Source organism: Mobula hypostoma, chromosome 5, assembly GCF_963921235.1.
Source record: "Mobula hypostoma chromosome 5, sMobHyp1.1, whole genome shotgun sequence".
Lineage (NCBI taxonomy): Eukaryota > Metazoa > Chordata > Chondrichthyes > Myliobatiformes > Myliobatidae > Mobula > Mobula hypostoma.
The window spans coordinates 674,357-697,082 of NC_086101.1; the positions used below are offsets into that span (position 1 = coordinate 674,357).

Sequence of the window (22,726 nt, forward strand, 5' to 3'; positions counted from 1 at the left end):
ACTCATTCGTAAGGCCCGTGAAGTTGTGGGGATGGAACTGGACTCTCTCACAGTAGTGTCTGAAAAGAGGATGCTGTCTAAGTTGCATGCCATCTTAGAAAATGTCTCCCATCCACTACATAATGTACTGGGTGGGCACAGGAGTACATTCAGCCAGAGACTCATTCCTCCGAGATGCAGCACAGAGCATCATAGGAAGTCAATCCTGCCTGTGGCCATCAAACTTTACAACTCCTCCCTTGGAGGGTCAGACACCCTGAGCCAATAGGCTGGTCCTGGACTTATTTCATAATTTCCTGGCATAATTTACATATTACTATTTAACTATTTATGGTTTTATTACTATTTATTATTTATGGTGCAACTGTAACGAAAACCAATTTCCCCCGGGATCAATTAAGTATGACTATGACTATGACTCTGCTTTATTTTTAGTAAAGTCTGCACCCTGTTAAATGTCATTTTAAATATTGCTGCTGTTTCGAAAGAATTTCCCACTAGGGATAAATAAAGTATTTATTATTATTATTATTATTTTCCAGCCCTATATCTCTTTCACCCATCAACTTCACAGCTCTTGACTTTACTCCTCCCCCTCTATCGTTTTCAGTCCCCCACATTCTGACTCCCTCCCTTCCTTTCCAGTCCCGACGAAGGGTCTCGGTCTGAAACGCTGACTGTTCACTCCTCTGCATAGCTGCTGCCTTCCCCCCGGAGTTCCTCCAGCATTTTGTGTGAGTTGCTTTGGATTTCCGCATCTGCAGATTTTATCCTGTTTAAACCAAGGCGCATGCGTGGTCGTCGTGCTCAATCCCGGATAATGCGCATGCGCGGAGTAGACGCGAGGCTCTCAACGATCGAACGCAGGTAAGAACGGGTTCGGAGCAGGTGTTTAATCACCGGCGTCTGAAACGCGACCGAAAGACAATTACTGTGATTTCCAGCCACAATGGTACTGCACCCCACGACGGTCCTGGTCCTTTCTCGCTCTCTCAGCCCCACGATCCGGACCCGAGCCCCAGCATTTATGGCCGCCATCATCGCCGCCAGTTTTGCGGCGCATGCGCATTCTTGCATCTTTCGATGGCGGATAGGGTCGTTTCTCTTCGTGAGGGCTTCTGGGTAAAGAGGCAGCCATGGGCGATAGTACCGGCATTGTCCCGTACAGTCGAAGGAAATGGGAGTGGATGTATCTCCCAAACACTGCCGAGCTCCAGCTATGTAAATCCAAGGATTAGGAACTCAGAACAAAAATATAGTTCCCAGTTAATCTTGGTTGAAGAGTCTACCTTCTAGTCAGTAAAAATGTCAATTAGTGCAGTATAGAAATAAAACCTTATGTCAGATTTAGTTCTCTCTGGGTAAATAAAGATACGAAACACCTTTGCCTCGATGACCAGTGACTTGTGGCTTTCACATCACAAAAGTGCCGCACTCCCATGAGAATAACCAATGCCCTCCACTTTATATTCATTGGCATTGCCATCGATGGGTTCCTCACTGTCAATCAGCTGGTGGGAGGGTAGCCGAGTGATTAGTAAATCTCCAGATCATACATCTAGTAACAAGTGCTTTTTGCAGTGTTGTGGAACATGACCAGAACTTGAAATAAACAAAGGACAGAGACAAATTGAGCCAAGTCACAGGTTGATGGAAGTCAGAAATAGCCCATTTTCATACAGACAGGAATACTGTCAGAGAATTTGATGGTCAGTCAGAATGTCTGATCCGTTGCTTGTTAGAAGATGAGTGCATATAGAAACAGAAATCTACAATATAGTACAGGCTTTTCGGCCCACAGTGTTGTGCCGTCCAGTAACCTATTCTAGAAACTGCCTCGGATTTTCTAACCACATTGCACTCTGTTTTTCTAAGCTCCATGTACATATCTGAGAGACTCTGTGGTATCTGCCTCCACCGTCATCACTGGCAGTGCATTCCATGCACCTACTACTGTCTGTTTGAAAAACCTACCTTTGACCCAACTTCCATGCACCTTAAAACTATGCGCCTTGTGTTTGCCAATTCAGCCCTACGAAGAAGTCTCTGGCTATCCACACGATCAATGCCTTTCATCATCTTATACGCACCTATCAGGTCACCTCTCATCTTTTATCGCTCCCAAGTTCGCTCAATCTATTCTCGTACGGTATGTTCTCCAATCCATGAAACATCCTTGTAAATCTCCTCTGCACTCTTTCTATAATATCCACATCCTTCCTGTAATGAGGTAACTGAATACAAGACTCTAAGTGGGATATAAATAAGGTTTTATATAACTGTAACATTACCTCACCACTCTTGAACTCAGTTCCATAGTTGATGAAGGCCTTTTTAACAACAATGTCAATCAGTGCTGCAGCTTTGAGTGTCAAATTGACATGGACCCCAAGATCTCGCTGATCCTCCACACCGCCAAGAGTCCTAACATAATACTGTATTCTGTCTTCAAGTTTGATGTACGGAAATAAACCACAGCACACTTACCTGGGCTGAACTCCAACTGCCAGTTCTGCATCCTATCGATGTCCTGCTGTAACCTCTGGACAACTGTCCAGACTATTCACAACACCCCCAACTTTTGTGTCATCAGCAAACTTACTGACCTCCCCCCCCCCACTTCTTCATCAAGATCATTTATAAACGTCACAAAGGGAAGGAATCTCAGAACACATCCCTGCAGAACACCACGGGTCACCGTCCTCTAGGCAGTTTACAAACCATCTACAACCATCTTTTGGCTTCTGTGGGCAAGCCAATTCTGGATCCACAAAGCAAGGTCTACTTTGATCCTGGCCTCATTACTTTCTGAATGAGCCTCGCATGAGGAATCTTATCAAAAGTCTTACTGAAAGCCATGTACACTACATCCATACTGAGAAATAGGAAAGGTATGGCCACATTAGTGGGATTGTATTACAGACCACCCAATAGTCAACGAGACTTGGAAGAGCAAATCTGCAGAGAGATAGCAGGCAACTGCAGGAAACATAAAGATGGTGGTAGGGGATTTTAATTTTCCATACATTGATTGGGACACCCATACTGTTAGGGGTCCAGATGGTTTAGAGTTTGTAAAATGTGTTCAGGAAAGTTTTCTAAATCAATATATAGAGGGACCAACTAGAGGGGATGCAATATTGGATCTCCTGTTAGGAAACGAATTAGGGCAAGTGACAGAAGTCTGTGTAGAGGAACACTTTGGTTCCAGTGATCATAACACCATTAGTTTCAATTTCATCATGGACAAGGATAGATCTGGTCCTAGGGTTGAGGTTCTGAACTGGAAGAAGGCCAAATTTGAAGAAATGAGAAAGGATCTAAAAAGCGTGGATTGGGACAGGTTGTTCTCTGGCATGGAGGTGATTGGTAGGTGGGAAGCCTTCAAAGGGGAGATTTTGAGAGTGCAGAGTTTGTATGTTCCTGTCAGGATTAAAGGCAAATTGAATAGGAATAAGGAACCTTGGTTCTCAAGGGATATTGCAACTCTGATAAAGAAGAAGAGGGAGTTGTATGAAATGTATAGGAAACAGGGGGTAAATCAGGTGCTTGAGGAGTATAAGAAGTGAAGAAAATACTTAAGAAAGAAATCAGGAGGGCAAAAAGAAGACATGAGGTTACCTTGGCAGTCAAAGTGAAGGATAATCCAAAGAGCTTTTACAAGTATATTAAGAGCAAGAGGATTGTAAGGGATAAAATTGGTCCTCTTGAAGATCAGAGTGGTCGGCTTTGTGCGGAACCAAAGGAAATGGGAGAGATCTTAAATAGGTTTTTTGCATCTGTATTTACTAAGGAAGCTGGCATGAAATCTATGGAATTGAGGGAATCAAGTAGTGAGACCATGGAAACTGTACAGATTGAAAAGGAGGAGGTGCTTGCTGTCTTGAGGAAAATTAAAGTGGATAAATCCCCGGGACCTGACAGGCTTTTCCCTCGGACCTTGAAGGAGACTAGTGTTGAAATTGCGGGGGCCCTGGCAGAAATATTTAAAATGTCACTATCTACGGGTGAAGTGCCGGAGGATTGGAGAGTGGCTCATGTTGTTCCGTTGTTTAAAAAAGGATCGAAAAGTAATCTGCAAGAGGATTCGAGTACAGGAGCAGGGAGGTACTACTGCAGTTGTACAAGGCCTTGGTGAGACCACACCTGGAGTATTGTGTGCAGTTTTGGTCCCCTAATCTGAGGAAAGACATCCTTGCCATAGAGGGAGTACAAAGAAGGTTCACCAGATTGATTCCTGGGATGGCAGGACTTTCATATGAAGAAAGACTGGATGAACTAGGCTTGTACTCGTTGGAATTTAGAAGATTGAGGGGGGATCTGATTGAGACGTAAAAAATCCTAAAGGGATTGGACAGGCTAGATGCAGGAAGATTGTTCCCGATGTTGGGGAAGGCCAGAACGAGGGGTCACAGTTTGAGGATAGAGGGGAAGCCTTTTAGGACAGAGATTAGGAAAAACTGCTTCACACAGAGAGTGGTGAATCTGTGGAATTCTCTGCCACAGGAAACAGTTGAGGCCGGTTCATTAGCTCTATTTAAGAGGGAGTTAGATATGGCCCTTGTGGCTAAGGGGATCAAGGGGTATGGAGGGAAGGCTGGTGCAGGATTCTGAGTTGGATGATCAGCCATGATCATAATAAATGGCGGTGCAGGCTTGAAGGGCCGAATGGCCTACTCCTGCACCTATTTTCTATGTTTCTATGAAGTATTGCGCATAAGAGCTGGAATGTTATGATGAGGTTGTATAAGGCATTGGTGAGGCCGAATCTGGAGTATTGTGTTCAGTTTTGGTCACAAAATTACAGGAAGGATATAAATAAGGTTGAAAGAGTGCAGAGAAGGTTTACAAGGATGTTGCCGGAACTTGAGAAACTCAGTTACAGAGAAAGGTTGAATAGGTTAGGACTTTATTCCCTGGAGCGTAGAAGAATGAGGGGAGATTTGATAGAGGTATATAAAATTATGATGGGTATGGATAGAGTGAATACAAGCAGGCTTTTTCCACTGACGCAAGGGGAGAAAAAAACCAGAGGACATGGGTTAAGGGTGAGGGGGGAAAAGTTTAAAGGGAACATTAGTGGGGGTCTTCTTCACACAGAGAGTGGTGGGAGTATGGAATGAGCTGCCAGGCGAGGTGGTAAATGCGGGTTCTTTTTTAACATTTAAGAATAAATTGGACAGATACATGGATGGGAGGTGTATGGAGGGATATGGTCCGTGTGCAGGTCAGTGGGACTAGGCAGAAAATGGTTCGGCACAGCCAAGAAGGGCCAAAAGGCCTGTTTCTGTGCTGTAGTTTCTATGGTTTCTATGGTTTCTAATGCTCTACCTTCATCAGTGTGTTTTGTTACATTCTCAAAGAATTCAATCAGGTTTATAAGGTACGATCTGCTGACTGAGCCATGCTGACTATCACACATCTGGTTATGCTTCTCCAAATGCTCATAAATCCTGCCTCTCAGGAGCTTCTCCCACAACTTGCCCTCCACTGAAGTAAGAACCACTGGTCTGTAATTTCCTGTCTTATCTCGACTCCCTTTCTTGAAAAGGGAACAATATCGTCTAAGCCAGGGGTCCCCAACCTATTTTGCACTGCGGACCGGTTTAATGTTGACAGTGTTCTTGTGGACCGGCCAACCTGGGGGGTGGAGGGGCGGTTAGGGTTGCCAACGGACAGGGGTAGCAGTCAAATACGTTGTGTTTACCCCGAAAAAGACTACAATGACCATGAACTCTTTCGCAGGCACCAGTGTGCATGTGTGTACGTGCCAATTTTACTCCCTGCAAATCCTTTTTGGCAATTCTGTTTGGGGGGGGTGTTAATCACGAATGGAATATAGGTGATCAGTGGCTAATACACTCAATTTCGTTTCTAAAAGGGCATATCTAACAAATTTAATATTAAACACACAGTTTATATTTTCCTCGCATGAATATAGTGATAAGTCAATTATTAGGGGAGGACAGGGGAGCTTGAAGTAAGCGTTGAACGAACATCCAGTAGAAGTGGTAGAGGCAGGTTCGATATTATTTAAAGAAAAATTTGATAGGTATGCGGACAGGAAAGGAATGGAGGGTTATGGGCTGAGTGCAGGTCGGTGGGACTAGGTGAGAGTAGCGTTCGGCACGGATTAGAAGGGCCGAGATGGCCTTTTCCGTGCTGTGATTGTTATATGGTTATATAAGTCACTTATAAGTCAATAGCATCAAAACATTTTAAGTAACGTTTGGATATTAAACCCACAGCACATATTTTCCCTATATGAACATATAAAATCATTGCAACACACCAATATTGCTGAATCAGCGGGAGCCCTGGGCTGAATTCTTGTTCCCTGCAACAAGATGGTCCTATCGAGGGGTGATGGGAGACAGCGATACTCGAAGGGAGTTCCTTATGTCCAGTCTATTCCGCAATTTGGTTTTCGTTGCATTCATTGCAGAGATATGTTGAAAATGGAAGCAACGTTTTCAGTGCTTTCGTGGCTATCTCAGGATATTTAGCCTTGAGTTTGATCCAGAATGCCAGCAGAGATGTTATGTCAAACATACTTTTCAGCCCACCGTCATTTGCAAGCTCGAGGAGTTGATCTCCTTCCCGCGCTGACATGGATGACGCGCGGGTAATGACCTCGCATGCGTAATGGCTCAACAGTGCGTGACAGGGAATGAGGAAAGGTTTCCTCGCGGCCCAGTAGCTCATGCTTTGCGGCCCAGTGGTTGGGGACCGCTGATCTAAGCCTCTGGTACTTTTCCTGTCCTTACTAATGTGCAAAGATTTGATGTACCGAAATAAAGCACAGCACGCTTAGCCTGGGGTATATCTCAAGTTGAGTACCCCCAACTTGAGTTGAAATTGGTAAAATTCTGATGCCAGAGCTCCCATTCAGAGGAGATCATATAGAAACATGTAAAATTATGAAAGGAATAGATAAGATAGAGGCAGGAAAGTTGTTTCCACTGGTAGATGAGGCTAGAACTAGAGGACATTGCCTCAAGATTTGGGGGAAATTGGGATGGAGATGAGGAGGAACTGCTTTTCCCAGAGGGTGGTGAATCTGTGGATTTCTCTGTCCAATGAAGGATTGGAGGCTACATCAGTAAATATATTTGAGAAAAGGTTGGATAGATTTTGGCACAGTAGCGTAATTAAGGGTTATGGGGAAAAGGCAGGTAGGTGGAGATGAGTCCATGGCCAGATCAGCCATGATCTTATTCAATGGCGGAGCAGGCTCGACGGGCCAGATGGCCGACTCCTGCTCCTATTTCTTATGATCTTATGTTCTCACCACAGACTAAAATCTCTCCTGAAATATTGTCCTTCACCCATTGATGTCTTTTGCAAATATTTTTACAGGTTTGAAATGGCAGAACACTTGTGTACGGGAATCTCAAACACAACAACATATCGGTTTTGCTGACTCTGTCTGGATATTTAAGGAGTGACCAAATATTTTCTTTGCAACACCAACACATCTGTTGTCGATCCTTGGAGATGAAGAAGTATCATATCTCCAGCTGGTAATGTATTCTGTCTCTGAAACGAAGTTTTCTGTTTTAACTCTGTGAAATCCACTGGAACCGGAAGCTGAGAACACACCAGCATTTGTTCACTGGAGATCAGTTCTTCAACTGCATTGATTGTACAAGGGATTCAAAAGTCTGACGTTCTGAATTGCCAGAGAATTGATCGTAGTGAGATATCATTCTCCTTCTCTCAGTGTGGGAAGAGATTCACTCACAGGCTACCCGCAGACACGCCAGTGAGTTCACAGCGGGGAGAGGCCATTCACCCGCTCTGTGTGAGGGAGGGGAACCACTCAGTCATCCCGTCTGAAGATACATCAGCGAGTTCACACCAGAGTGCTCCACCTGTTCTGCAAGCGGGAAGCCATTCTGTTATTGATGCTAAGGGTATATCATAAAATTCACCAGTGAGGGGACATTGACCTGCCGGATGGTGGGAAGGCATTCACACACTCAGCCACACCACAGTGACACCAGCGAGTTCACACCGGGGAGATGCCATTCACCTGCTCAGACTGTGGGAAGGGATTCACTCACTCATCCAAACTACTGACACACCAGCGAGTTCACACTGGGGAGAGGCCATTCACCTGCTCAGACTGTGGGAAAGGATTCACTCAGTCAAATCACCTGCTACAACATCAGGTAATTCACACTGGGGAGTGGCCGTTCACCTGCTCAGACTGTGGGAAGGGATTCACTCAGCGTTCTCAGCTCCTGACACACCAGCGACTTCACACTGGGGAGAGACCATTCAACTGCTCAGACTGTGGAAAGGGATTCACTCGCTCGTCCGACCTACAGAGACACCTGCGAGTTCACACTGGGGAGAAGCCATTCACTTGCTCTGAATGTGGGAAGGTATTTGCTCGGTTATCTGAACTGAAGTTACATCAGCGAGTTCACACTGGGGAGAAGCCGTTCACTTGCTCTGAATGTGGGAAGGGATTTGCTCGGTCGTTTGAACTTAAGTTACATCAGCGAGTTCACACTGGGGAGAAGCCGTTCACTTGCTCTGAATGTGGGAAGCTATTTGCTCGGACATCTGAACTGAAGTTACATCAGCGAGTTCACACTGGGGAGAGGCCGTTCACCTGCTCTGAATGTGGGAAGGGATTCACTCAATCGTCCAACCTACAGAGACACCAGCGAGTTCACACTGGTGAGAAGCCGTTCAGTTGCTCTGAATGTGGGAAAGGATTCACCCAGCCATCTGAACTGAAGTTACATCAGCGAGTTCACACTGGGGAGAAGCCGTTCACTTGCTCTGACTGTGGGAAGGGATTCACTGTGTCATCTCGACTGAAGTTACATCAGCGAGTTCACACTGGGGAGAAGCCATTCACCTGCTCTGAATGTGGGAAGGGATTCACTCAGTTGTCCAACCTACAGAGTCACCAGCGAGTTCACACTGGGGAGAAGCCGTTCACTTGCTCTGAATGTGGGAAAGGATTCACTCATTCATCTCAACTGAAGGAGCATCAGCGAGTCCACACTGGGGAGAAGCCGTTCACTTGCTCTGAATGTGGGAAGGTATTTTCTCGGTCATCTGAACTGAAGCTACATCAGCGAGTCCACACTGGGGAGAAGCCGTTCACTTGCTCTGAATGTGGGAAGGTATTTTCTCGGTCATCTGAACTGAAGGTACATCAGCGAGTCCACACTGGGGAGAAGCCGTTCGCTTGCTCTGAATGTGGAAAAGGATTCACTCACTCTTCCAACCTACACAGACACCAGCGAGTCCACACTGGGGAGAAGCCAATCACTTGCTCTGAATGTGGGAAGGTATTTTCTCGGTCATCTGAACTGAAGTTACATCAGCGAGTTCACACTGGGGATAAGCCATTCACATGCTCAGAATGTGGGAAAGGATTCACTCAGTCAGCTAAGCTGAAGGAGCATCAGCGAGTTCACACTGGGGAGAAGCCGTTCACCTGCTCTGAATGTGGGAAGGGATTCACTCGGTCATCTGAACTGAAGTTACATCAGCGAGTTCACACTGGGGAGAAGCCATTTACCTGTTCAGACTGTGGGAAGGGTTTCACTCACTCGTCCAACCTACAGAGACACCAGCGAGTTCACACTGGGGAGAAGCCATTCACCTGCTCAGACTGTGGGAAAGGATTCACCCATTCATCTCAACTGAAATTGCATCACCGAGTCCACACTGGGGAGAAGCCGTTCAGTTGCTCTGAATGTGGGAAGTTATTTGCTCGGTCATCTGAACTGAAGATACATCAGCGAGTTCACACTGGTGAGAAGCCGTTCACTTGCGCTGAATGTGGGAAAGGATTCATTTCTTCATCTCAGCTCTTGAGACACCAGCAAATTCACACTGGGGAGAAACCATTCAGTTGCTCTGAATGTGGGAAAGGATTCATTTTTTCATCTCAGCTCTTGAGACACCAGCGAGTTCACACAGGGGAGAGGCCATTCCGCTGCTCTGAATGCGGGAAAGGATTCATTAGTTCATCTCAGCTCTTGAGACACCAACAAACTCACACTGGGGAGAAACCATTCAGCTGCTCAGAATGTGGGAAAGGATTCACCTATTCAACTCATCTGAAAGAACATCAGTTTGTTCACACCGTGGAGAGGCCGTTCACCTGCTCAGACTGTGGGAAACGATTCACTCGACGTTTTTGACTACTGACACAGCAGCGAGTTCACACTGGGGAGAAGCCATTCATGTGCTCAGAATGTGGGAAGGGATTCACCCAGTCAGCTTGACTGAAGGAACATCAGCGACTTCACACTGGGGAATGGCTGTTTACCTCCTCTGAATGTGGAAGGGATTCATTGTCAGCTCAACTGAAGGTACATCAGCGAGTTCACACTGGGGAGAAACTTTCAGCTGCTCTGAATGTGGGAAGGGATTCACTCAGTCATCGGACTTTAAAATACATCAGCGAATTCACACTGGGGGATGCCACTCGCCTGTTCTGAATGTGTGAAAGGATTCACTCAGCCATTTCAGTTAAGACTATAAGATATCAGAGCAGAGGTAGGCCATTCGGACTTTCGAGTCTGCTCCACCATTCAATCATGGGCTGATCCAATTCTTCCAGTCATCCTCACTCCCCTGCCTTCTCCCCATACCCTTTGATGCTCTAACTAAGTAGGAACCTATCTCTCTCTGCCTTAAATGCACTGAATGACTTGGCCTCCACAGTTGCTTGTGGCAACAAATTTCACAAATTTACCACCCTCTGAGTAAAGTAATTTCTCCTCACCTCTGTTCTAAATGGATGTCCTTCAATCCTGAAGTCGTGCCCTCTTGTCATAGACTCCCCTCCCATGGGAAATAAGTTTCCCATATATAATCTGTTCAGAGCTTTTAACATTCAGAATGTTTCAATGAGATCACCATCTTCCCCCCACCCCACCACCACATTCTCCTGAAATCCAGGGAATACAGCCCAAAAGCTGCCAGATGCTTCTTGTACGGTAACCCTTCCATTCCTGGAATCATTCTTGTGAATGTTCTCTGAATGCTCTTCAAAAATAAGGAGAGTATCCTTTCTAAAATAAGGAGCCCAGAACTGCACACAATACTACAAGTGTGTTCTCGCGAGTGCCTTATAGAGCCTCAACATCACATACCTGCTCTTATATTCTATACCTCTCGAAATGAATGACACCATTGCATTCATCTTCTCCACCACTGACTCAATCTAGAGGTTAGCCTTTAGGGTATCCTGCACAAGGACTCCCAAGTCCCTTTGCATCTCTGCATTTTGAATTCTCTCCCCATCTAAATAATAGTCTGCCCATTTATTTCTTCCACCAAAGTGTACGACCATACACTTTCCAACATTGTATTTCATTGACTACTTCTTTACCCATTCCCCTAAACTATCTCAGTCTCTCTGCAGCCTCTGTTTCCTCAACACTACCCACTCCTCCACCTATCTTTGTATCATCGGTAGATTTAGCCACAAATCTATTAATCACATAGTCAAAATCATTGACGTACATCGCAAAAAGCAGTGGTCCAAGCACCGACCACTGTGGAACTCCAGTGGTAACCAGCAGCCAGCCAGAATAGGATCCCATTATTCCCACTCTCTGTTTTCTGTTGATCAGCCAATGCTCCACCCATACTAGTAACTTCCCTAATTCCGTGGGCCCTTATCTTGCTAACCAGCCTCATGTGCAGCACGTTGTCAAAGGCCAACTGAAAATTCAAATACACCATGTCTACAGCATTTCCTTTGTCTATCCTGCTTGTAGTTTCCTCAAAGAATTGCAGTAGGTTAGTCAGTGAGGATTTTTCTGTTAGGAAACCATGCTGGTTTGGCCTACCTTGTCATGTGCCTTCTGGTACACCGTAATCTCCTCCCTAACAATCTAGTTCAACAACTTCCCAACCACTGAAGTCAGGCTAACAGGTCTATAGTTTCCTTTCTTCTGCCTCTCACCCTTCTTAAATAGCGAGTAACATTTGCAATTTTCCAGTCATCCAGTACAATGACAGAATCTATCCATTCTTGAAAGGTCATTGTTAATGCCTCCACAATCTCACCAGCTACTTCCTTCAGAACCCGAGGGTGCATTCCATCAGGTCCAGGAGATTTATCCACCCTCAGATCAATAAGCTTCCTAAGCACCTTCTCAGTCGTCATTTTCACTGCACAAACTTCACTTCCCTGACACTCTTGAATGTCCAGTATACTGCAGACATCTTGCACTGTGAAGACTGATACAAAATACGCATTCCTTTCTCTGCCATCTCTGCATCTCTTAATACAATATCTCCGGCATCATTTTCTATTGATACTATATCTAACCTCAACTCTCTTTTACCCTTTATATACTTAAAAATGCTTTTAGTATCTTCCTTGATATTAGTCACCAGCTTCCTTTCATAATTCATCTTTATTTTCCCAATGACCTTCTCAGTTTTCCTCTGCAAGTTTTTAAAAGCTTCCCAATCCTCTATCTTCCCCTTGTATGCCCTCTCTTTTGCTTTTACTTTGGCTCTGACTTCACTTGTCAGCCACGGTAGTGTCCGTCTTCCATTCGAAAATTTCTTCTTGTTTAGAATATATCTGTCTTGCACTTCCCAAGTTTTTCTCAGAAACTCCAGCCATTGCTGCTCTGCTGTCCTTCCTGCTAGTGTCCCTTTCCAGTCAACTTTGGCCAGTTCCCGTCTCATGCCATTGTAATTTCCTTTATTCCACTGAAATACCAAATGTTGGAATTTAGTTTCTCCTTCAGAAATTTCAAAGTGAACTCAATCATATTGTGATCACTGTACCCCAAGGGTACCTTAACCTTAAGCTCTCTTATCACCTCTGGATCATTGCACAATACCCAATCCAGTACAATTGATCTGCTAGTGTGCTCAACAACAAGCTGTTCTAAGAAGCCATCCCTTAGACATTCTACAAACCCACTCTCTTGACGTTCAGTACTGACCTGGTATTCCCAATACACTTTCATGTTAAAATCCCCAACGATTATCATGACTTACCCCTTCCGACATGCCTTTTCTATCTGCTGCTGTAATTTGTAATCCACATCCCGGCTGCTGTTTGGAGACCTGTTTACAACTGCCATAAGGGTCCTTTTACCCTTGCCATTTCTTACCTCCAACCGTAGAGACTCTACACCTTCCGATCCTATATCATTGCTTTCTAATGATGTAATATTTCTTATACACAGGGTCACACCACCCCCTCTGCCTACTGACCTATCTTTCTGATACACCGTATATCCTTGGACATTCAGCTCCCAATGGCAGCCATCCTTTAGCCAAGTTTCAGAGATATCCACAACATCATACTTGCAAATCTGTAGCTGAATTTCAAGATAATCCATTTTATTTCTTATGCTGTGTGCATTCAAATATAACATTTTCAGTCCAGTATTGAATGAACTTCAGCGTGTAAACACTGGGGACAAACTGTACAACTGCTCAGACTGCGGGAAGGAATTCACTCAGTCATCTCAACTGAATAAACATCACTGAGTTCGCACTGAGTAGAAACCCTGTTCAACTGTTCCGACTGGGAATGAATTCACTCTTTCATCTCGCCTGACTACACACCAGACTGTTTTCAGCAGTGTGTGGACGCTGATCTGCTCAGACTGTGAGAAGGCATTCACACACTTATCCACGCTGCAGAGACAGTGGGTTCACACTGTGGTGAGGGTGGTGATGTGCTCTGAATGTGAGATGGGTTTCAATCAGTCATTCATCCTTGTGTCACCCTACCGAGCTTTGACCCATCGCTAATCGGAGAGACCAGAAGTTTGAGAGAACACAATTCACTCAGGTTCGCCAATCGAGTATTTACGGCGGTGGTTCAGGGCAGGTTATTTTTGAGCTTTCAGCAGTGGCCAGTCAGCATTCAGGATGGATTATCAAGAAGATGTTAATGTTGGCCAGGAGCAAGAGGAGTGGTCATTGTTGGAGTGGACAGAGTCAGAGCGGAGATGCTAAGACTTTACCTCTTTGAGGTTTCAGTGAGGAGAGCATTCAGTCAGAGAAGGCGAAATTATGCCAGAGGTAGAATTTTTTTTTGCCCCTTCTTTACATTCGTTCAGTTAGAACAGTAGAGATACCAGGCAGGTTAGTGGAAAGCTCCTCTTGCGGGATGTGGGAAGGCAGAGGACCCTCCTGTGTCCCTGATAACTACACCTGTGAGAATGGCATCCAGCTTCAGCTCCAAACAATCCACATTAAGGTGTTCGAGCTGGAAATGCATGAACTCCAGATCATTTGGGAGGCTGGAGGAGTGATAGGTAGGACATATAGATAGGTAGTTGAAACCAAGGTGTAAGGCACAGGAAACTGGGTGACAGTCAGGAAGGTGAAAAAGGGAAACAGTGAGTGCAGTGTAACCCTGTGTCAACCCCCCTGGACAATTGTTACATACCTCATGGATATCTTGCGATTGTCATATGACCATGATGTAATGGTCTTTTGGAGGTCACCTGATGTAATTTTCCCGCCAATGTGAGGTCATGTGATGACATGTTCACCACAGGTATAAAAGAAGACCCCTGTGGTGACGCAGTGGGTTTTCCAGTTAGAACGTCAGATAGATAGTTAGCTCCACTGCTTATTTTCCTTATGATGCAGTTTCCATTTAAAACTGAGTTTTGCATTCTATTGTAAGACACAAAAGTGTTGGGCCGGCATTTTAACCAATCACTGCCAGGTTTGTTGATGTATCTTTTGTGTAATATTGGAGAGTGAAGACGGGAACCTGAAGGAGTCGTTTGGTGGTTTTGGATAGGATTGACCATTATTGAATTCATTCAAGAAAGAGTGATCTACATGAGATAGCCTCTGCTAAAGGCGGCAGAAAAGGCTGTGCAGTATCTAGTATCCAGAGAGAAAGGACAGTGCCTTTAAACTGTTTTATTTCCGTCATCGTGAATCCTGCGAACAAGGCAAGATCCAGCTGGGATCGACAGTGACGTCGTGTCTTCGAAGGATTCTTTACTTCAGGAAAGTCTCTCCTAATTGACTGTATAAATCTCTTGGACTTTTGAATTTACAATTCTAAGAACTGTGTTTGAATTTACCACTTTAAGAACTGTTTTCGGATTTATCGCTTTAAGAACTAGTACTGAGTGGTAGTTTGTTAAATGGCCGCATAGCAGTTTTCTTCCGGTTAAGATTTTCGTTTGTTTATTTTTTTAATATTGAGCAGAGTTTAATAAATGTTTGATGGTTTTTTTAAAACCTGACTCACTTCTATATTCATTGTTGCCGATCACGTGACATAAATTTGGGGGCTCGTCTGGGATATGTTCCAATTTTGAACTTAAGTGCTTAGTTAAGTACCAACCTGATTTGGAAAAGGGGATATACACGATTCTTTTGTTTGATTAGTGTATGAGTGGTATTTGGCAGCAATGAATGTTGACGGCTTTATGGAAACGCCAGACCCGGAGTGTTTAGCGACGGCGAGAAAGAGTGTTGTATCCGAGATTGCTAGAAGGTTGGATATTAACGGAATTACGAAGGTTACAACAAAGCCCGTAATTCAGAGAAAAATTGCTGAGCATTATATAAGGTTGGGAATGTTTGATGAATAAGTGTTAGATAGGTTTCCAATGAGTAATCTGGAAATGCAGTTACATGTTGAACAAATAAAGTTAAAGCAATTAGAATCTGATTTGGAAAGATGTCACTTAGAAGCTGAAATTAAACAGAAGAAATTCGAGGCTAGAGAATCCCATAGGAAAAGGGAATTTGAAGAAAGAGAAGCAGATAAAAGGAGAGGGTTTGTGCTAGAGATGGAGAAATCAAAGTCCGAGAATTAGTCCTCTGGTTCTAAGAAACAGTTTAAAATGAGTCGTGAGGTTATTTTGACTCCTCCATTTAGTGAGACAGAAGTGGACAAATATTTCCAGCATTTCGAAATTGTTGCTCTGAGTTTAAAAGTGGCCGAAAGAGCAATGGCCAGTGATGTTACAAAGTGTAATTAAAGGCAAGGCACAACAAGTTTATACAGCTTTACATGCTGATCAAGCACTGGATTATGATATTGTTAAACAGCGTGTATTGAAGGCGTATGAGTTGGTTCCGGAAGCGTATAGAAAAAGATTCAGAAATTTGAAGAAATCTGCGGAAAAAATGTGTGTGGAATTTGCCTACGAAAAATCTGTGTGTTTTCAGAGATGGGTTTCCTCTAAAAACGTGAATGGGGAGTATAATAAATTAAAAGAGTTGATTTTACTGGAGGAATTTAAAAGGAGCATTCCTGTTGAAGTAGGGACATACTTAAATGAAAGGGACACTGCTACATTGCAGGAGTTGCTAAATTAGCTGATGAGTATGCTTTAATTCATAAGAGTAAATTTTCTCCAAGTAGAACTTTTAAAAGGAAAAATAGCACAGAGAGTCAAGGTAAATCAGAAATTAAATCTGAAGTTAGTGAGAAAGGCACGGATGAAGGGAGACGTGAAGGAAAGACATTTTGGTATTATTTGTAATTACTGTAAGAATCCTGGACGTGTAATAGCTAACTGTTTTTGATTGAAGAAGAAAGAGAAGGAAGCCGTGCCAGATGCCTGTGTGCAGCCTATTGAAACACCTGTAAATCCACAGAGTTCGATAAATACCAATGAAGTTTTATCAGAGTCTTACCAAATTAAGAGGGGATATGAACATTTTATAACTGAAGGATGTGTATCCTTGAAAGAGGGACCCACTCCGGTACCGATAAAAAATACTTAGAGATACTGGATACTGGAGCTTCTCAATCACTAATGTTAGACAGTGTTCTAAAGTTTAGTGATGAGTCTGACATTTGTGAGGCAAACTATATAAGAGGAGTTGGGAGTGCTCTTATGCCAGTACATTTACATAGAGTAAATTTAAGGTCAGGGTTAGTTACAGGGCTTGTTAAAGTAGGACTACAACCCAGTTTACCTGTGAATGATGTTTCTCTATTGTTAGGAATGACTTAGCAAATGGACTAGTTTTCCTGAAGTGCATTTGACAATAAAGCCTAATTCTGAGGAACCGCAGAGGGATTCTAACACAGATTCTTCCTGTGTTGTAACCTGAGCTATGGATAAAAAGACTGATGTGCAGGATAAGGTTGTTACCCATGACTGTTCAACTCGAGATTCGAATTTTGAGGATGTGTCAGAAACTTTCTTACCTTCATTATTTGGTAGTAAGTCTGACCATGAAGATTTGTCTTTATCTCGGAAGGAGATGATAGCAGAGCTGGGTAGAGATCCTGAGATACTTAAATTAAAGGAACAAGCTCTTCCAGATAGTGAAATTGAGAAGGTGCCAGTAGGATATTATTTTGAAAAGGGAATATTAATGAGGAAGCAGAGATGTCCTACAGTTCCTGCAAGTGAGGAATGGGAAGTTAACCACCAGGTAGTAGTTCCTAAAGTTTATCATAAGGAGATTTTAACTATGGCTCATAGTATTCCATTGGGTGGCCACCTAGGTGTAAAGAAAACTGTGAACAAGGTTTTTAAACACTTTTACCGACTTAGTTTAAGAAAAGATGTGGCGACATTTTGCAGAACATGTCATACGTGTCAAATTGTGGGTAAACCTAATCAAGTTACTCTGTCGTCGTGAATCCTGCGGACAAGGCAGGATCCGGCTGGGATCGACAGTGACGTCGTGTCTTCGAGGAATTCTTTACTTCAGGAAAGTCTTTCCTGATTAACTGTATAAATCTCTTGGACTTTCGAATTTGCCATTCTAAGAACTGTGTCTGAATTGACCGCTTTAAGAACTGTTTTCGCATTTATCGCTTTAAGAACTAGTACTGAGTGACAGTTTGTTAAATGGCTGCATAGCAGTTTACTTCCGGTTAAGATTTTCGTTTGTTTTTTTTAAATATTGAGCAGAGAATAATAAACGTTTGACTGTTTTTATAAAACCTGACTCACTTCTATATTCATTGTTGCCAATCACGTGACACAACACATATATCACTTTGGATGCTGTTGGGAATGGTGGGATGTCCTAGCAAAGGACAGTCACAGCAAGAGGGTCTCTGGCCCTTAGTCTGGCTCTGAGAGTCTCTGAGACTGAGAAGGTAAGGGTGGAGCTGTGGTCATAGGTGATTCGTTAGTTAAGGGAACTGACTGGATGGTCTGTGTGCGAGAATGAGATCCCAGGACAGTATGTTGTCTCCTGTGTGCTCGGGTTGAGTGCTCAGCATTCCTCAGGAGGATGAACAGGGAAACTCCTGGTCCATGTGGGTACCAATGATATGGGCTGGTAGAGTAACGGGGTTCTGCAAAGGGAGTTCAGGGTGTGAGGTGCTAAGTTAAAGGGCAGCTCGTCCAGGGCTGTGATCACAGGTCTGTCATCTGTGTCATGAGTCAGGAATAGGGAGAATATACAATTTAACATGTGGCTAAGGAGTTGGTGCAGGAGGGAGGGCATAACATTATTGGATCATTTGAGCCCGCAAGGATTACTGTATGTACAAGAGTGTGAGTGCGTTGGGGGAGAGGGGACTTTGTTGATGGAGGGTGAAGTGGGCAGTCAGGTTTCTCTCTCACATACAAACACATGCACTGGAGTGTGAGGGTGGGGAGTGAGAATGGAACAGGGGAATGAAGAGGATGGAGTTTGGGCTCCTGCACAAAGTCCCGGACTCACCCAACCCTCCCCCTCTGGAATTGTTCTCATTCCCGCCCCAGGCTGGGGGTTGAGCATTGAGTTGCCTTGTCAACAAGAAAATGAATTGTTCAGTAGCATCTGGATAACACACCTTGATCATAAATTTACATCTCACTCTAAAGTTTCCTCTTTCTATTTCTTTCCCAGTGTCTGTTTTATATTCTTCACAACACCATTCTCCTGCCTTCTCCCCATGACCTTTGAACCTTTACTAATCAAGCACTGATCGACCTCTGTTTTAAATTGTGACGGGGTCCTGAATTACCCCTGTGATCTGTGCTTTTGAAGAAAGAGAGAGAGAGAGAGAGAGAGAGAGAGAGAGGTAATTACCTCCGATATCTTGTTTTGAAAAGAGAAAGAGAGATTGAGACAAAGGCGAACTGTTGGTGTCGCTTTAAGGCACGAGAAAGAACTGGCTAACTTTTGGATTTCTGCTGAGTTGAGATGGCACCAAGCAGCCCGTAAGTTGCTATGGTGACTGAGAGCCGCATGTTGATACTTCCCAAGGACATTTGCCTGCTTGCATTTCTTACACAGAGAAGGGAAGGAGGAGTTATTTGAATGACAGTTGGTGCCCAGTACTGTGAGATAAATAGGAGGTCAGATGATATAGACCTCAGGCACATGTTTTGGACACTGAATGAGCTTTGTTGTGCCCGCAGAAAAATTGGGTTTTTGGAGGATCGATCAGGCGGATCAATCAGTTGGCTCTTACAGTGAGAAAAGGGATTGATCGGTGGGGAGTTGTCCATGTGTCCGACCTTTGCCTGGGTTGATAGCTCCACCACAGAAAACCGGTCCCCTTTGTTGTGGTCACAGTCGGTGACTTTTAAAGGATTTCGGAGGACAATGGGAAGGTTGACGGGGTCAACTCAACTGAAGGCTCAAATCTCTCCCTCTCTCTCTCTCCATCACTACTCAACTCAAAACCACGAACTGAACTGAACTTTACCCGTCATCGTAAAACTGTATCTTTTTACCCCTAGACTTGAAGAAGCTTGGTTTATCATATATATTTCCACACTGATATACTTATATATAATCATTACTAACCTGTATGACTTATCTACATTTATATTACTGTATTGCGTAGTTACTAATAAATATTATTAGTTAATACCAATACTAAACTCCAAAGTGTTTTCCATCTCTGCTGGTTCTTTATTCCCGTCACTGGGTATGTGACATAAATAAACCCGAAGACTTGGCCTCTGAGCCGTCTGTGGCAATGAATTCCACAAGTCCCTTTTCTCCGTAAATCCATCCTCTCGGATATTAGACATTTTGACCCTAAAGGGCAACAAATGGCATCTCTTTACTCCATCTATACCTCTCATCATCTTATCAAGCTCCATCAGGTCCACCCTGAGCCTCTGCACTGCAGAGAAAATTTAAGGTGGGGGGTTATATGGGAGGCAGGGTTTAAGGGTCGGCACCACATTGTGGGCCGAAGGGCCTGTACTGTGCTGTACTGTTCTATGTTCTAAAACAGCCCAAGTTTATCTGAACTCTCCTTACACAGTATCTCAAGCCTCTAATCCAGACAACATGCTGGTGAGCCTCTGTTGCTTCCCTAAACACCAGCGGCGGTATGGGCTTGAAGTCAGTAAATGGTGGGTTTTTGATTAATACGGGTGTCAAAGATGTTGGGTAGCAGGCAGCAATATGGAGTTTAGAGGGACAATCCAATAGCCGTGATCGAATGGTGCAGAAGACTCAATGGACGGAATGTGTATTTCAGTTGCTATGACTTGTGGTATAGTGCAGACATGGCGAAGCCATGGGGAGTAAGTTGCGGATGCAGGTAAGAGTGGGTGTCCAGCTAGGAGGTGGTGTGAAGCATATTTCATTACGTCTTCTAACCAACAATTAACTCAGAAGGTATCAATCATAAGAGCGTTTATTTTACTTGCAGCAAGGGAAGACTAGCACTGCCCAAGAGCAAGTAATAGCTTTGCCAAAAAGAAAACTATAGACAGTACAGTCAGTCCTTCAGACACAAATTCAAGAGCAGGGAGCATTCTGTTTGCTGAATCAGTTAATTAGTATTCTTCCACTAACGCAGCTGTGGTTCTGCACTCATGAGCTCAGATTCCATCAGTGTAATATTGCACGAACATTACTGGCCAAGCACTCTGATACAATTCAGATTCCATTTTGTTACAGACAGAAATGCTAATTTGCTACTACAAGTGAAGTACATTTCCATAGTGATAGAGAAACAGCCCTGCACCCCTCACCCTCTGCGAAAACCCTTCCATCACTACACCACTCCCCATTACTGTAAACCCTTCCATCACTACACCACTCCCCATTACTGTAAACCCTTCCATCACTACACCACTCCCCATTACTGTAAACTCTTCCATCACTACACCACTCCCCATTACACTAAACCCTTCCATCACTACACCACTCCCCATTACACTAAACCCTTCCATCACTACACCATTCACCATTACTGTAAACACTTCCATCACTACACCACCCCCCATTACTGTAAACCCTTCCGTCACTACACCACTCCCCATTACTGTAAACCCTTCCATCACTACACCACTCCCCAATACTGTAAACTCTTCCGTCACTACACCACTCCCCATTACACTAAACCCTTCCATCACCAAACCACTCCCCATTACTGTAAACCCTTCCATCACGACACCACTCCCCATTACTGTAAACTCTTCCGTCACTACACCACTCCCCATTACTGTAAACACTTCCATCACTACACCACTCCCCATTACTGTAAACCCTTCCGACCCCAACAGACTTCGCTATCTCTGAAAACCCGTCTAACCAGCAACATTTTGTAAACTCGTCCTCTCCCCTACAGCACTCGAGATTTGTAAAATTCCACACTATCCACCCTGGTGCGTTTATGTAACAGCTGACGCGAGAAAGACAACCACCAGGCAGGTGGCAGGGCTCACAAAACACATTCACACTCGCTGACACTTTTTAAAAAAACAAATAGACCTATTTGCATGGCCATCTTGACGAAACCTCTTGTCACCTTGTCTTCTCTAAAAAAAGGCTGTTCCCTTTTCTTATTTGCTGTATCTGTGCCACATCTGTTCACGGGATGAGGTTGCCTTTTCCAGGACAGCAGAGATGTCCCTCTGCAAAGAATCCATCTTTGTTGTTGATCTAACTCCCAATGGATCTGTTTCCTTAAAATCCTCCTTCACTCCGTCTTCCAGTTACCTGAGCAGTGATGGAGTCCCTCTTGTCCTTACCTGCAACCCATGAGTGTCCGCATCCAACACAGGATTCTCCGCAACTTCTGACCCCACCAAACTCACCTTTACCTCCCCTCCCCGCACCAGATGTCTGCTTTTCACAAGGATTCCATTCGTCCCTTCCTACTAATCTCCCTCCTGGAGCATATCACTACAACTGAGGGGAGTTCTACAGGCTCCCATTTACTCGCTCCCTCAGCCCCATTCCGGATCACAAACAGTCTGTCCAGGTGAGGTGTGATGGAATCTTAGTTTTATTGATTATGGACTGTGCCTTTAAGAATCATGCCTGTAAAAGAAAGAGAGAGAGAGAGAGACATACAGCGCAAGCAGCTTTACTACAGAGAGAGAGAAAGGGGAGGAGCTACTTGATGGACAGCTGGTGTTCAGCACACCGGTATTTAAACAAGCGTAACTCCCTTTTGCAGGACACGCAGACGCCACTGAACTTTTAAGTGCCCACGAGGGTGGGGCTGACGACCGATTAAGAGGAATCAATCCGTGACCATCAGTGCATGAAAGGGTGACCCTGTGGAATCTACCGGTGTGTCTAACCCTTGCCTGAGTTGGTAGATTATTATTTGAAGTCGGCGTTCTTAAGCTGGTCAAGTTTGGCTAACTTGGAAGATTTGGAGGACATCAAGGAGGATCGATGACACCTGTTTACTTTGATTACAAATCTCTCTCTCTCACTTCAAACCCGTGGACTGAACTGAATTTCCTTACCACACCATCGTAAGACTGTATCATTTACCACCCTTGGTCTGAAGAAGTTTGGGGACTTATGTATTTACAACTATATATCCATAACAGCGTTAACTCAT

At 44.2% G+C, this 22,726-nt stretch overlaps 1 protein-coding gene across 1 annotated transcript; it reads left to right on the plus strand.

The window, feature by feature from the left end:
- The first annotated feature begins 680 nt into the window (after positions 1 to 680).
- On the plus strand, positions 681 to 17,869 carry LOC134346466 (zinc finger protein 850-like). The gene is made up of 2 exons (XM_063047834.1): positions 681 to 867; positions 7,360 to 17,869. The coding sequence occupies exon 2, from the start codon at positions 8,025 to 8,027 to the stop codon at positions 10,173 to 10,175; it is 2,151 nt and encodes a 716-aa protein (XP_062903904.1). The 5' UTR covers positions 681 to 867; positions 7,360 to 8,024; the 3' UTR covers positions 10,176 to 17,869.
- Positions 17,870 to 22,726: the final 4,857 nt, after the last annotated feature.

Bases quoted from the DNA above. Each gene is read 5' to 3' on its own strand.
- LOC134346466 (XM_063047834.1), top strand. From the start codon at position 8,025: ATGCCATTCACCTGCTCAGACTGTGGGAAGGGATTCACTCACTCATCC.